Raw genomic sequence first — 14,721 nt, forward strand, 5'->3', positions numbered from 1 at the left:
TCAACAGTAAATGAACAATGGTCATGGTCAGAGAATAGTTCACAGACAAAACACACAAAATCATAGGAGTTCAGTGACCATCCAGTGTGTTTTGAATTGAGGGAAGAAAATCTTTCCTCTATCTTTCTGGCCTTCTTTTAGCTTGCAGCGTCATTTTATAACTGTTCAGTACAAATATTTGGGGGACTCTGCTATTTATCTCATGACAAAAGTTAGAGGATTTAAATATCAAGCTGTGTGGGAGAACCTGGTTCATGCATTCATCTCCACCAGATTCCAAACAATTAAAAAGTGATCACAGGGCAATAAAGACTCAATTGCAAAATAATGTAAAATGTCTCCTTCACAGGCACGCTGTAGGCCCTGCAGTGTAGGGTTTGTGCCTAATGATTATATTGTTTTACATGGCAATGTGTATTTACAAAGACCAACGTGTTACAACCAATATGGATCTCTATCAGGGCTCTATCAGGGCTGGCTCTGTCAGCAGCTTGCGTACCTATGTTGTGTTGCACTAACTGGCAGCGTGGGAGGGTGGTCAAAAACAAGGAAGTGACATCATCAATAGAGTGGAGAAAGAAAGAGAGGGGAGGAATAAAGTGAGGAGAGAGAGGAGACGAGGGTAAATGGTAGATGATATTTATACGCCTTTCTATTTTTCTGACCTCTCAAAGTGCTTTAACACCACATGTCAACGTTCACTCATTCACACACTGATGGCAGAGGCTGACATGTAAGGTGTCACCTGCTCATCAGAATGTAATCTAATCTTTCCCACACACTCACACACTGATGCCTTCACCAGCAGTTTGAGGATCAGAATCTTGCGAAGGACACTTCGACATGCTGGTGGAGGATTGAACCGCCGATCTTACGATTAAATTAAGTCCCACTCTACCTCATAGGACACATCAAGAGACCTAAATGATTTAAACAAAGATTACATATGAGATGGGGTGACTAAGTTAAGGTGGACCTAGTCCTTTCCTTAGGAATTCCTCAATCTATAACTTCCTCTGTGTCAGGATCCCTGTCAGACCCTACACCTCCCATGGCCACACAGCTGCAGCCACTCCAGCTGATCACCTCCTGCAGCCTGACACACCAGACTCAGGTCCCAATAACGATACCCCTGGCAATATATAAACTCTGGTCCTGCAGTCTGGGGTGGGCAGGTCGTACCGTCTTTCACCCGCTTCTACCCCGTTGCATCTACTCCCTCGAGCGCCTGCCTCCGGTGTCCGTCGGTCCGGGAATCCCCCGTGCCCTCTGTGTTAACGGACTACTCACCGCCGCTCTGCCCTCCGTTGTGTTAGCGGACTACACACGCCGTCAAGCTGCCAGCTCTCCATTGTCTTCTGCCTCGTGTACTGGTTGATCTGCATACTCTCCGGTGTCGAGCCACGGGACATCACACCGTCGATCTGCCTCCCCTCCGGTGTCGAGCCACGGGACATCACACCGTCGAGCTACCAGCCCTCCGGTGTCGAGCCACGGGACATCACACCGTCGAGCTACCAGCCCTCCGGTGTCGAGCCACGGGACTCACACCGTCAATCCGCCTGCCCTCCGGTGTCAGACCACGGGCTCCACACCTTCACACACCTTCACAATAAAACCTGTTTATATCAACTCCTGTCTCCTGTGGTCTTGCGTTTGGGTCCTATCCGTGAACTCCCGTGACACTCTGTCCTTTTCACCAAAGTCTGACACTGTGACTTTCAGTGTGTCCCGTTATAATGTAATGTAGAATATGCTATGGCATGTTCATGCTACATAGAAAGCACCACAGGAACACTCCAGTGTGTTCCAAACAACATGTGTGGTGTCTCTTTTGATATGTGCGAGATGTGCTCCATCCTGAAGGGGATTGATTTTCATCACCGGCCGTGGGTGTGGGAGGGGGAAGGTAGCTCCTTGTCTCTCAGGGTTAGAGTACGTCTGAATGGTTCTGTGATCGGTGGTTGGAGAGCTAGATCGCTCTGAAATATGAACCAATATCTATGTATGATGTTTCTTATTTGTTCGCTACAGATCTTATTCTAAGGACAGTGATTTTCACACAATGTATTCCCTGCATGGTGAGATTTTCCTCTATTCGTTACCTTATATGCTTTGTTACACATGTATAGAGCACTTTAAACTGCATTTGCGTGAGTCGGTGCCCTCGAGCTTGAAATATAGCTGCCATACATTTCTATTAGAGGCCTTTATTTACAACTGCAGGGAGACCATTATTATTTCCCCCTGTTTTAATGCTGTTGATGCAAACTGTTGACTTGTTATATTCAGTGTGATTTACACTTCACTAATTCCATTAGTTCATGTTTTATTCACCTCGCTGCTGTTTGTTATCCTCTAATTCACTCTATTTGCTTCTACTCTGCCTTTTATAAGAATCCCTGTTAAGCTATCGTCAGTGAACACACTTCCTGCACAGATTTTTTCTCACACAGTGCCAAGCAGCCAGCCTGTGACAGCTCTGAGGACAGAATCAGCAGTGTGATTTCTGCTTTCGGCATCCAGGGGAAAAGTGGAAGCTGAGGGTGTTGAGCGTTGAGTTCTTCAGAGCTGCTCACTCTCAGTTTGGGAAGAGAGCAGCACAAACCTCTACTACATGTGACCTAGAAGTGAGGTGGCAGTGTAACATCAGACTCCTCTCCAGTGAGCACCAGAAGAGCACTAAATATGTTTAAAAGATTTAATGAAATGAAATGTTGTGTTGCTGTTGCAGAGAGCTACCAGCTGTATGTACCAGAGCTGGCTCCTGTAGGGAAGGCAGTGGGTCAGATCAGAGCCAACGATGAAGATGAAGGGCAGAACGCTGAGATGAGCTACAGCATCACTAATGCCGACGCAGCTGCCATCTTCACCATCACCACTGATGCTGACCGCAGGCAGGGAATCATCTCACTCAAGCAGGTATGAATCAGAGATCACAACACAGGCCCACACTGATGCTTATGGAAGCACATGATGGGCTTCAAGTGTGGCTGTGAGGGGACACTGTAGTGAAAATAACTGTCATGGCAGCCCCGTTTGACACTGATGTATCAGCCTTTTCTTCCACAGGGATGTCAGATCGGAACATCAATCATCTGGGATCGAAACTAACTAACCCCCCCCCCATTAGTTAAAATAGTTGTTTAGGAACGTAACTTTAAGGGGACGGGTCTGTCTCCATGTTAAGTTCCACTGTGTTACATTCAAATTGCTGCTGTACCGTATGAGGAGCAGAAATGCAGGGCTCAGCATGAGTGGCTGTGTTCACTGTACTGTTGCAGTCCGGACTGCTCACATGTGTCCCCTAAGGGTTGTTGGTGGACACTGCAGCTAGTGCAGAATCAGCTGGAGAAATGAAAGATAAATTAGAGGCACCAGTTTTATCAGGTGCAAGGTGCCACAAAATGACATTGTGCCTTCAGTTTGAACAGTTTACTTTTTTTCAAAGATACTGGAATAAACTACACAGGAAATGGAATTGGATCAAATCCAGCATGCATGGCCGGTGGCTGGAATTCTTTGAGGCGGTCGAGTGTGTCTGATGCCCCTGCAGCCTTTGAACTGGGACAATAGGGAAGCCATGTGCTTAGCAAGAATGAGCAATACTGGTTTCTCAGAGCCACAAGCTAAAAGTTTGATTTTCTTTGTAGCTCTTCTTCAGCCGCTAAGAAACTTGAGAGCAGATGAAGGCTCCTCGCTCAAGGGGAGTCCATGGTTGTTCTTATTTTTCCAACAGTTTGAAGTTTGCTTTCGTCAGCACATTGCAACACATTGCATTCTGGGGGTGTCGAACGTTTTTGTGAAGAATTATCGAGGTGCTGGCCCAGACCATCAGGAGCAATTTGGGTTCAATGGTCTTGCCTAAGGATTCTTTGACATGTGGGCAGGAGGCCAACCATTAGTGGATGACCTCCACCTCACAGCTGCTGAATAGGGAAACAGTGAATACAACATGGATACCAGCTGATCAGTACCCTAAGTTCCCAATACAAACAATTTTCTGGACCACTTGCATCTATAAATGTACAAAGCCAGCTAGGGGTCATGTGGAAGAAAATAATATTAGCATAGAAATGTGTGCACGTCAATCTCTGTGTACAGATTGATAAACCATGCACACAGATTAATAAACTGTTGAACCAGTGTCAGCTGGTGGCTCCAAAATGTTGGGAGGACAAGAGGAAAAGCAACCCATGGGCTGTTATTTTGGCTGTCTGTACACAGCTTCAGTATACAAGTAGAACAACGACAAAAAGCCATATCAAACCAGACAAGAATAGTCTAAAACAGGGGTCTTCAACGTTTTGCAGGCCAAGGACCCCCAAACTGATAGAGAGATGGAGCAGGGACCCCCGACTATATATATTGTATAAAATTGTGTTTTATATTAAACTGGGCCTAGTGCCATGTATAAACATACCTCTTTATTGTGCATTCAATACTAAGCTATTCAAATAATACACAGGTTCATATATTCATGTTTTTATTTTAAACATGTGCAAGGTACAGTGAGTAGGGAGGCCGTGCCACTGCCATTTATAAACATACCTTGTCAGCTGATACCAATGCCAATATCAACATTGTCTGTAAATTGCATGATAATCATGCATACAAGCTATTCAAATTGATGTTTTCATTTTAAACATAAATGTGGAAACGAAAAATTAGTGATGGCCTATTAGTGCCACTGCCATGCATAAACATACTCGTTATCTTGCATACAATACTGAACTATTAAAATAATGGACAGATTCATGTTTGGGAAAAAAAAATACATATATATATATAAAAAAATTGTCTAATCAACCAAAAAATTTTGCGGACCCCCTAGGGGTCGCGGACCTCCTGTTGAAGACCTCTGGTCTAAAACATACAGATATTAAGTGTCTTGATACCTTATTAGGCATCATTAACAAATTTATTGTGTCTTCTTTTCTTGGGTATTTGAAGAAACCAAACATTTTCCCATAACAATGTAAAGTCTTGATATGATCAATGACAAACCTGCAAAGCTCTTGCCTAAATGTCTTGGTGTGAGAACAAAACTGTTCCAGAATATTCATCACACGACTGTGGCTCAGTGGTAAAACAGGGTCGTCCCTCAATCACAAAATCGCCGGTTCAATCCCCGGCTCCTCTAGTCCATGTCGACGTGTCCTTGGGCAAGAGACCTAACCCCAGCTCCCGTAGGCTGTGCCCGCGGTGTATGAATGTTAGTTAGACATGTGGCTATATTATCATTATTATCGGGATGTATTGAGAAACACATTCTTCCTACTGGGGAGTCAGCTGGGTTGGGGTTAGCTCTACTTTCTTATAATGCAGTAAAAGGGCTTAAGAGTTCTTAAAAACAATCACTGCAGGCTGGATGGGAATGAACCTATGAGTCACTAAAGCCGTCAGACCAATGAGCGGTGACACAGCACCATTACGTTACTGTACCTTCCTTCATGCCGTGCAGCAGTCAGTCGTTCATACCAGGATCCAGTCGCAGTTGGAGTGCAGCAGCACGTGGGGCCATCTTAGTCCCGCCATGGGTCCGCTGTACAGCTGAGGCAGTGTGGCCCGAGGATGCGCAGCAGAGCGGAGGCCTCAATCTGTCCCCATTTCGCATCCAGCTGCTGTCGCGCCTTCCACTTCAAATCCATTCTCACCATTGGCCCATAGTGCCACCATTGGCCCATCTGTTGAAAATACCTGTATAGAATGTCATTTTTTGCTTTTAAAAAGTTGCATTTTTTTATTTATCTATAGCTGTACTACCATTTCGCCACACTCTCGTACATACGTGGTACTGTAGAGAGCATCAATTTACGTGTTTTGGCCAATCACAGATTAGCACGAAACACTGGAATACACTAAATGATGTAAGAAGTCCCGCCCTTAAGGGACCCCCACCACCACTTTCTTGCCTGTCCTGCAGGCATTTAATCAGAATTTCAATTTTAAAGAAGTCGTGATAAATGATCGTGAGATTTGGTATTGGTTTATTTGAACCAGTTACTCTTTGTTTTACTTTTTGATATTTCTCTTGCCTGTCAACAATAGAGGAGCAGCCTCCCCTAATGTGAACAGAAACCCTTTAATCATTACATTTATTCAATTAGATATGATTTGGGGAATAAGCTCAACCTTGCCTATTATTTACAGAGCTCTGCTCTAATTTACATTTCAAAACACTGTTTAAAAATGCAGGATCCGGATGCACAACTGACCCGGTTATTATTCAGTATATTTGCACATTGTCTTTAGCTCGTGGTCCTATTAGCTCTATGTACTGTGTGTGTTAGGTGTTTGACTCAATATGTAGCTGCTGGTTAAAGAGTTACTAAAAATAGGATAAAGTAACATGAATCTTTCACACAGATTTCAATGTCTCTTCTATTCCATCATTCCTGGCAGGCCCCATATGAATGTAATAGGTGTAATTATTGTATCCTTCTCATTCGCTCCAAAGTAAAAGTAGAGATCATTAAACAGATCGCATACTGATGCCTGATGTGTCATTATAACCATTATAAGGCTTTAGTTCATCAGGATACGTCCTGATGAACTAAAGCCTTGATGGACACAAAACATAGTTCTGGTATCATTCGTCTATTTATTCATTGTCATAATTAAAGTGATTTTTGAAATGTGTCCTCAGCAGGATGATTGTGCTTTGTCTCCTCCCCAGCCTCTGAACTATGAGAAGAGAAAAGTTCACACTCTCAACATTGAAGGCTCCAACACTCATCCAGACTCCCACTTCTCCCACCTGGGGCCATTCAAGGATTCCACATCGCTGCGAGTCATTGTGGGCGATGTAGATGAGCCTCCCGTCTTCTCCATGGACTACTACATTTTGGACATGTATGAAAACTCACCTGCCGGTACCCAGGTTGGCACTATAACTGCTGTGGACCCTGATAGCACCAACAGCGCCATCCGGTAAAGGAAATAGTCCCCGATGTGATGTGTGTTTGGGTGTTTTTGTTGTGCATGCATATGTCTGGTGTTTGGGGTTCAGGTGTCCCTATGAGAAAAGAGGCTTTGCAGTTGTCAGAGCTGTGTCTCAGTGAGTGGCTCCAGCATGTGCAGCAGGCCCACTGACGAACTCTACCACTTTGCAAAAGCCTCACTTTTCTAAAAATACTACATTTCTGCTTATGTGTGGCACATGGGCTGCAGCAGGGGCAGAACGCTGCTTTCTCTCAGGGGTGAGCATAGCTTTAGGAAGAAGAGCACTGCTCTCACTTGTTGGCAGCAGAGAGACTCTCCTCAGGGCTGCGGTTAGCACTGTTGTAGGATAGCAGGTTGTGGACTGACCAGCCCAGTATCACCTCATGATACACAATCAATCACAATGTTATCACAGGAGGTAATTATTACCCGTTTGGTGGTGATATTTTAATGGAGTCACAACCTACCCACCATCAACAGATTATGGTATGATTATATCGACACATTATGGCCATCTTCTGAATCCATAAGGCAGTAACAACATGGAAAAAGATTACTTGGCTCATGTCTTAGTCGAGCGGCAGAAGCAAACACGGAATTTCCAAAAGCTGCAGTACTTGAAATGGCCACTTGAGGCTGGCTCCAAAAGCAATCCCCATAGACCCCCCTGTTACAATGCCCAACTTAAACGTTTATAGCCTGGTACGACGGTTTACTTCTCTATAGCTATAAAAGACAACTGTACGGGGGTTGACATTTTAGATAACTCACCAGTTTAAAGTGTATTAAGGCTTAAAGTTAGGCATAAGGGCATGGCCGATTTGAGTAAGTGGTGGGTGGCATACCAAGACGCTAGCTGCTAAAAGTCTGCTCTGCTGCATCATCCCACCTCTTTCATTTTTACAGTTAGGCTGTGTCGTCAAAAGTACTATAATATGTAGCTACATACAGTAATACATGTTAATAATAATGCAACTATCAGGTCATTCAGAGCTTAAACAATCTAAGGAGATATACAGGCATGATCTTTCATTTATTATGTTACAACCCCTTAAATAGTATTTACTTTCCTTCTGAAACAGTATTATAAATACATGCCAAATACTGTTATTTGGTTGATTTATAGTTTTTACATTCACATTCCATAAAAAAAATATATGGCTTCATAACACTCAATCAATATATCAGTCATGATTACTTTTTGTAGGACTTCTGTGATCTAAATAAATGCACAAGCAGCCTCTATTACATTACCCTCTAAATAGTAGCATATTGAAATATGTTTCAATGGCTTTGTTTCTTTTTTTAAATTCACCTCCTTCTCTGTCACAGGTACTTCATAGAAAACAAAGAGGAAAGGCCTTTGAATTTTAGCATCGGGGTGAACAGTGGCATCATCAGGACGACTCAGGTTCTGGACCGGGAGGAGACTGCGTGGCATAACATCACTGTGATGGCTGCAGAGGTTGGTAAGTTCGCAGCAGACCAGCTCAAACCCTGTCCCTCTCTGTCTAACTTCAACATCCCATCCTCTAGCTACCCATGCATCCATCCACCCATCCATCCATCCATCCATTGTATCCGATTGCTGATAAAATAAATTAATACAAAAATTGCTACTTTGGCTCTGATGCAGCAGCCTGCCTCTGTCTGTAGTCACCACTCTGTAGCCTCGCTCAATGTCTCAATGTCTGATCGGTTACACTTCATAAGTAAATGCTCATTAGGACAAGCACAGGCTACTGTACCACCGAGGGGCAAAGAGGTGTCGAAGGCAGCAGATATGGCTGAAATTGCAATAACCATCCCAATTCTGTACGCTGAAGTCAAGAAAACACCTTGTGTTTCCCCTGGTTACGGCAACAAAACAAAAAAATGACAAGAGAAAAATGGTAGTTATGAAGTTTGTCAACTCCAGTTCTATGAGTAGGAGACGAAGGAGGGGAAGGAGGGAGTGACACGGGGCCTGGACATGGGCGACAGATGTGACCCAAGACCAGATCGTCATCGTTTAAAAGATGAAGCGCAGTGAGGACACAGACATTCCATACATCAGATGTACAGTATATAACGCAGATTAGCTGATGCACATTCAACACAGGTTGGATCAGTGTATATGAGTCAGTTGTCATTCTGTTTGCCTCTCTTAGTATAGATTTCAGTTGTGGCAGTGTAGCTTCACTGATAAACCTGAGAATCCTCGGCCTACTTGATTACCAATAATCGTTATCCGCCCTGAAAAAAAAAGTATTGTTTAACCCCTAATATGTACAGTATGCAACATCTTAGAATAACAAAAAGATAGACGTTTACTCAGCCATTGCTTGACCTCAGAAACAAATGACATACAATTTTAAAGACATTTTTATAAGCTACTTAATTCTGTGAATTTCTGTGGGATATCCTTTGACATTTAGTGATCTGACAGGACCTCTGCATAGATGAGATTGTGCCGAATGCGTCTGTCCATCAGTTCTTCTTCAACGTCTCCTCTCATTTCTCTCCAGCCGATGCTTATCTTCCCAATTACCCTTTCTCCTACCCTTTACTGCACCGCAGTGTGAGTAATGGACTGAGCGATGGCATTCATAAAAGGCCAGGCAACAATCACCCTGCTGCTGAAGTCTCTGGGGATTAATCGAAGTTGCAGGAGGGACGTACCTCCGTATAGTTACACCCAGCATGTCCCACCTCATGTGAGCCAGTGTGAAATGATTGCCAGTACTAAAGTGTGTCTTAATGAGAGTATAGGAGTTAGTTAGAGGGAAATTAAAAGCCGTCATCCCTTATTTTCAGCCAATATTCTCGACATGTTGTTGTCAGAGACAGACGAGCGAAACATTTGTTGTGGTGAGGGGCTGGCTCACCGGGAGGCAAAGAGACGAAGATACTTACTCATAGCTTAGGTGCAATTTTTATTCAAATATCAGACGAAGAATGTGTCAGTACATCGTGTCATCTTCAGGATAGATAAACAGTAATCATGTGTATAGTGTTGAGGACAGTAGGGTTGATTCAGAGCACACCCTGGCCTCGTTAAATCAAGGGCAGAACTAAGGCTAAATTCTCACTTTGAGATTATATCAGATGTAGCTTATTAATATACATTTTACAAGCTAGCAAAGCTTCCATCTTAGACACCTGATTGTTTAAATATTGGGACATTTTCTATGTGTTACAATGCATATTTGACATGATTTTCCCTTAATTTGTCAAAAAGAAAAAAAAAACTGTACAGCAAAATAACGTTACATGGTCATAGTCAAGGTCATTTTAAACAGTAAAAATTGCATTGATTTTCTCAACATACAATCTTTCCTAATGTTTTTATTTTATGTCCAATACAATTCCTCTAATATCAGTTATGACCCACGTGTGTAGTTTACACATAGCACAGTGCCTGTTGTGCAGTTTAAGCTTCAACATTTGAGAGGTGACTAAACCTCCGGATACGTCCTGATGAACTAAAGGACACATCCAGATCAGACTTGATAGAATAAAAACCAAGCTGATGTTAAGGCAACAATGTGCCTTCTTTAGAGCTTATAACTGTAACATGACTGCATCTTATTTATTGTTTTCAGGGCATTTTCATAATCAACAAAAGTAAATAAACAAGTAAGTTGAACAAAAATCAAAACAATATATTATAAGATATTAATTAAGTAAGCCCTTGCTTTTCATTAGTGTCTTTAAAATGAGCCTTTTATTCTTTTACTTTACCTCATGATACTCATATGTTTTATTATTTGATGTTGTAATTGAGTTGTACAGTGCTTTGTTACCCTGTTTTGAGGTTGCTATATTTAAATGAAGGTGTTTATTAGTAGTAGTGGCAGTAATAATACTAATAATAAAAATGAACACACTTTTAAAATTAGACTTAAGAGGATCACACGGTAAATAAAAAATATAGAAAATAAAATGAGGTAATTTTTTCGTTTCTATTCATGAGGGTAGGATAAATAACACGATATACTTCAACAGCACCAATAACTACATCTTCCAAAATGATCATAATTAAGCTTAATTGTGCTGCTGACGCTTTAAAAAAATGATACTTTCCTTAATGAATCTCCGAAAGCAGTTCTTCTTTTTATTCTTTGGTGCCATTTTAATAAATGAACACTTCAGGAAACGTGTTTGCTAATTCTGACGTGGCTCACTGAAATAAAAAGCAATGTGTCATAATATGTCCCACTGTGGAACTGGAGTTGTGGGGTTGTGTTTGAAACAAGTATATTCTCAAGCTAGAGGCTGACGATACAGCAAAATTAGTTTTTGATCTGCCACCAACACTTTTCATTGTTAAAATCGGTGTATTTTTGCATTTCATGGCGCTTTCCACTGTTAATTACTTAATCACATGCGTTCATAACACACCAGGAGAATAGATGGACCCAGTGTGGTGGTGTATGCCGGCAAAAACAGCAGAACACACACTGAAGTTTACCACTGTGGAACTAGAGGCCTCACTGTAACATTGAAAAGAGACGTGTGTGTGTGTGTGTGTGTGTGTGTGTGTGTGTGTGTGTGTGTGTGTGTGTGTGCGCACCTGCAGGTCTCCTTGTCTCTCTCTCTCTCATTATTAATGTCAGCACAGAGTTCTGGATGTGCTTTACAGAGGTTTATAGCACAGAGGTTTAAGAGCAAAGGTCAACTTCATTCTGTCTGCAGGTGAGACTAGATAAAAAGTGAAAGAAGCAGAGAGAAGAGTCACTTTTTCTGATAGGGTATCTGACTTTCAGCCCTGCCCATTACCCTTAGGTCTGATCAGAAATGCCTCTCCTGATACACTCTATAAGCCTTCTCTGATGGGATGAGCTGAGAGGAGCACAGCACAGCGAGAGAGATTTAGACGAGGAGAGATGACGGGGAGGGAAAAGATGAGAGAGATAAGGACAGGATAGAGTATGAAAAAAGACGCCAGGACTGCAGATTGGACGTCTAACCAAGTTCATCCAAGAACTCTACGCTTTAGTTCTTATTGTGTGAAGGGTCGAACGTAGCCTGTTCATAACAGCAGAGAAATGCTCCCTCAATGTTGCAACCTGAAAATGAACTGTCCAAAAACACGTCCATCTTCGTTTTGCAAATTGTATTAACAAATCCCACAGTTAAGCACAAGCACATGTTTGCCTTCAGCCTGCATACAGCGCGACTTTGCTTTCTTAAAGCAACAGCGCTCTCTTCTAAAGGGTCTGTACAATAAATGTCTTCCCTTTCACAAAGTAACAGTTATTTAAATAATAAAAAATATGAATTAACTTAAAAACAACAATTAAAAAAGACTGACGTGAAGAAAAAACACATCAGAACGCAAAACATATCAAAGTGTGTTACATTCATTCTTTATCAGAGGCGCTGGTTATTTAATGCCTCAATTTTATTTTTCAATGGAACTTCTTTCAGTACTTCTTTCTTTTTTTGTTCAGGTTTTATTTAAAATGCCAAATTCAGTTCCAGTTAGCTACCTTTTTCCTATTAATGCATTCCTTTAGTTCTTTAGTTTGTTTTGAAGTTTCTCTATTTTGCCTCGCAGTGATCTCGCATTACACAGTACCATTGCCTATTTCACCGTCGTACTCCACGCGGTCGTACTCCACGCGGTCGTACTCCACGCGGTCGTACTCCGCGCCCACCAGGTCCATGGAAATCAATCCGGCAGAGCGAAGCGCTAGGACTGCGTCTCTGGTATAGGTGATGGGCAGCTGAGCCTCCATGCCGGCAGGTGATGTTTGGCACAGCGTACAAAGTCCCCATATGATCAGTGCCAGACAGACGTATTGCGTAATCGTTGCCATGTGAATTTAGCACGCTTACACATAAGTAAAAGTACGAGGACGTAGTCAGACAATAGGCTATCAGACACAAACAAACAAATATAGTAGATCGCAAACCCGCATCGCAAGTAAAGCAGCGCCACCGGAAAATCTATACCGGAAATATTTTCATATCTTTATCCTCAAGTGCATTTATTTATTTATTTATTTTTGGAGCCATCAGCATTTTGTCTTTGCCCCAGTGTCCCTATACAGCTACATCTGGCCATCGTGATCAAGGAACAAAATCTAATCCTAATCCACTGAGAATACATTCGTCTACAGCAGCTCTTTTATTTGGCTTCTGGCATCAGACTTGCCAAACAGTGCATCATTTTTTTCAAAAATTGAACATTAATACCTACACCCTCCAGAGGTTATGATGAAATAAAATGTGTACATGCAGAATTCTATTAGGCTAAACTAAAGAGTATGAAATATCCACATCATTTGATAATAAAGTTCTTGTCGTGGCAGTGTTGTGGTCAACTGCACTGTGCCATCAAGCTGATTTATACTTTTTCATTTATTGACCTTTTACTATAAATCACACAGCAATACAATTATATTTGGCGTGGGATTTTCTGCTCCGAAAGTAAAGGTGGACATGACAAACAACCTGAAACCAAGATATATCTGTATGCATATCTTGGTTGCATTTAAATGGTGTTTGTTATCTATTTTTTTTAGTAAATTTAGTAAAAGACACAGAGCAACATTATCATTCAGGTTACTAATAGTTAACAGTATTACTTCACAGAAAGGTTGTGAGTAATGTTAATAAAAGCATTATTTAGTTTTAATACATTTTTATGTGAGAAAGTACTTGTTTAGATTCCCGATATGTGTTTTAAAAAGCGCCTGCCAGAACCTTGCTGCATCGTTATGGGAGATGTGAGAGCTGTTGGGGGGATTTTAAACCGGTCCGCCCGTCGCTTTGCATCCTTTAGTGCAGTGGTTCTCACACTTTTTCTGTCGCGCCCCACTTTGGAAGAAGAAAAATGTTCATGCCCCACCGCCCCAACAAAATTGTAACAAAATGGTCTATGTTTAATTTTTATTGAAATAACATTTTGTGACTCCTCCGTCTGTGCTTTTTCAAATAATAGAATAAAGAAAATTGCAATCACTTTTAAGTAAACCAGATTGCTCCATCAGACAAAAACAAATAAAATGTGCAATCACTTTGTTAGAACAATGCAAATGAAGTTATATCTGTGCAAAAAAGAACTACAATTTGGCAAAAAATAGCTTATTGCAATTGGCTGCAATTAACCTGTTTTGCACTAAACATCTTTTCAAGATAACAATAAAGTGCAACCTGTGAAAAACTAAACAAAACAAGTTTCATACTATCCGCAGCTAGAGTTTTCAGACATAAAGCACAGACTGGTCTCTCATCTCCTACCGCGTTCACTGTGAAACCCAGAGCAAGATAGGCGTCATCATATTTTCTTCTTGGCTGCTTGCTGTTCGTCTCGGATGCATCGCTTGCGGTTGCTTTTCTGTTCCCGCCTTCCAAATGTCTCTTCATTTGGAACACTAAGTCACACATGTGAGTCGCCAAGGATCATGGCCGTCGCGCATGCGCAAGCGTAACCTGTTAACGGCGTAACGTAAACATTTACACGAAAGTACAGGCATTTCGCCATGTATTTATTAATTACTTAAATTAAATTTAAAAAATGTAAAAGATTCTGCATTTCCCCCTGCGCCCCACCTGTAATACCACTGCGCCCCACTAGAGGGGCGCGCCCCACAGTTTGAGAACCACTGCTTTAGTGAAACCATGGTGTGAACTGTCTGCAGGTAAAATCCTACTTAATATTCCAAAGACAGCTGAGCGACTCATAGGAACAGGCGGCGAACCCGGGAGGAGTTATTTTTCCGGCAGCAACGTTATTAGTGTTATAAATTAGTATGGCGAACGTACTAAGTGTGAGGTGCAACAGCA

At 41.9% G+C, this 14,721-nt stretch overlaps 1 protein-coding gene across 1 annotated transcript in view; it reads left to right on the plus strand.

Moving 5' to 3' along the window:
• The window catches only part of LOC142935525 (cadherin-18-like), a 101,325-nt gene that overhangs the window by 68,396 nt on the left and 18,208 nt on the right, over positions 1-14,721 (plus strand). Inside the window, exons 5-7 of the mRNA XM_076079936.1 lie at positions 2,735-2,922; positions 6,680-6,933; positions 8,278-8,414. Coding sequence (XP_075936051.1) covers positions 2,735-2,922; positions 6,680-6,933; positions 8,278-8,414 — 579 coding nt within the window. The remainder of the gene's footprint in view (positions 1-2,734; positions 2,923-6,679; positions 6,934-8,277; positions 8,415-14,721) is intronic.

Source organism: Anarhichas minor, unplaced genomic scaffold (genome assembly GCF_050575085.1).
Source record: "Anarhichas minor isolate MPS153535 unplaced genomic scaffold, ASM5057508v1 ptg000006l, whole genome shotgun sequence".
NCBI lineage: Eukaryota > Metazoa > Chordata > Actinopteri > Perciformes > Anarhichadidae > Anarhichas > Anarhichas minor.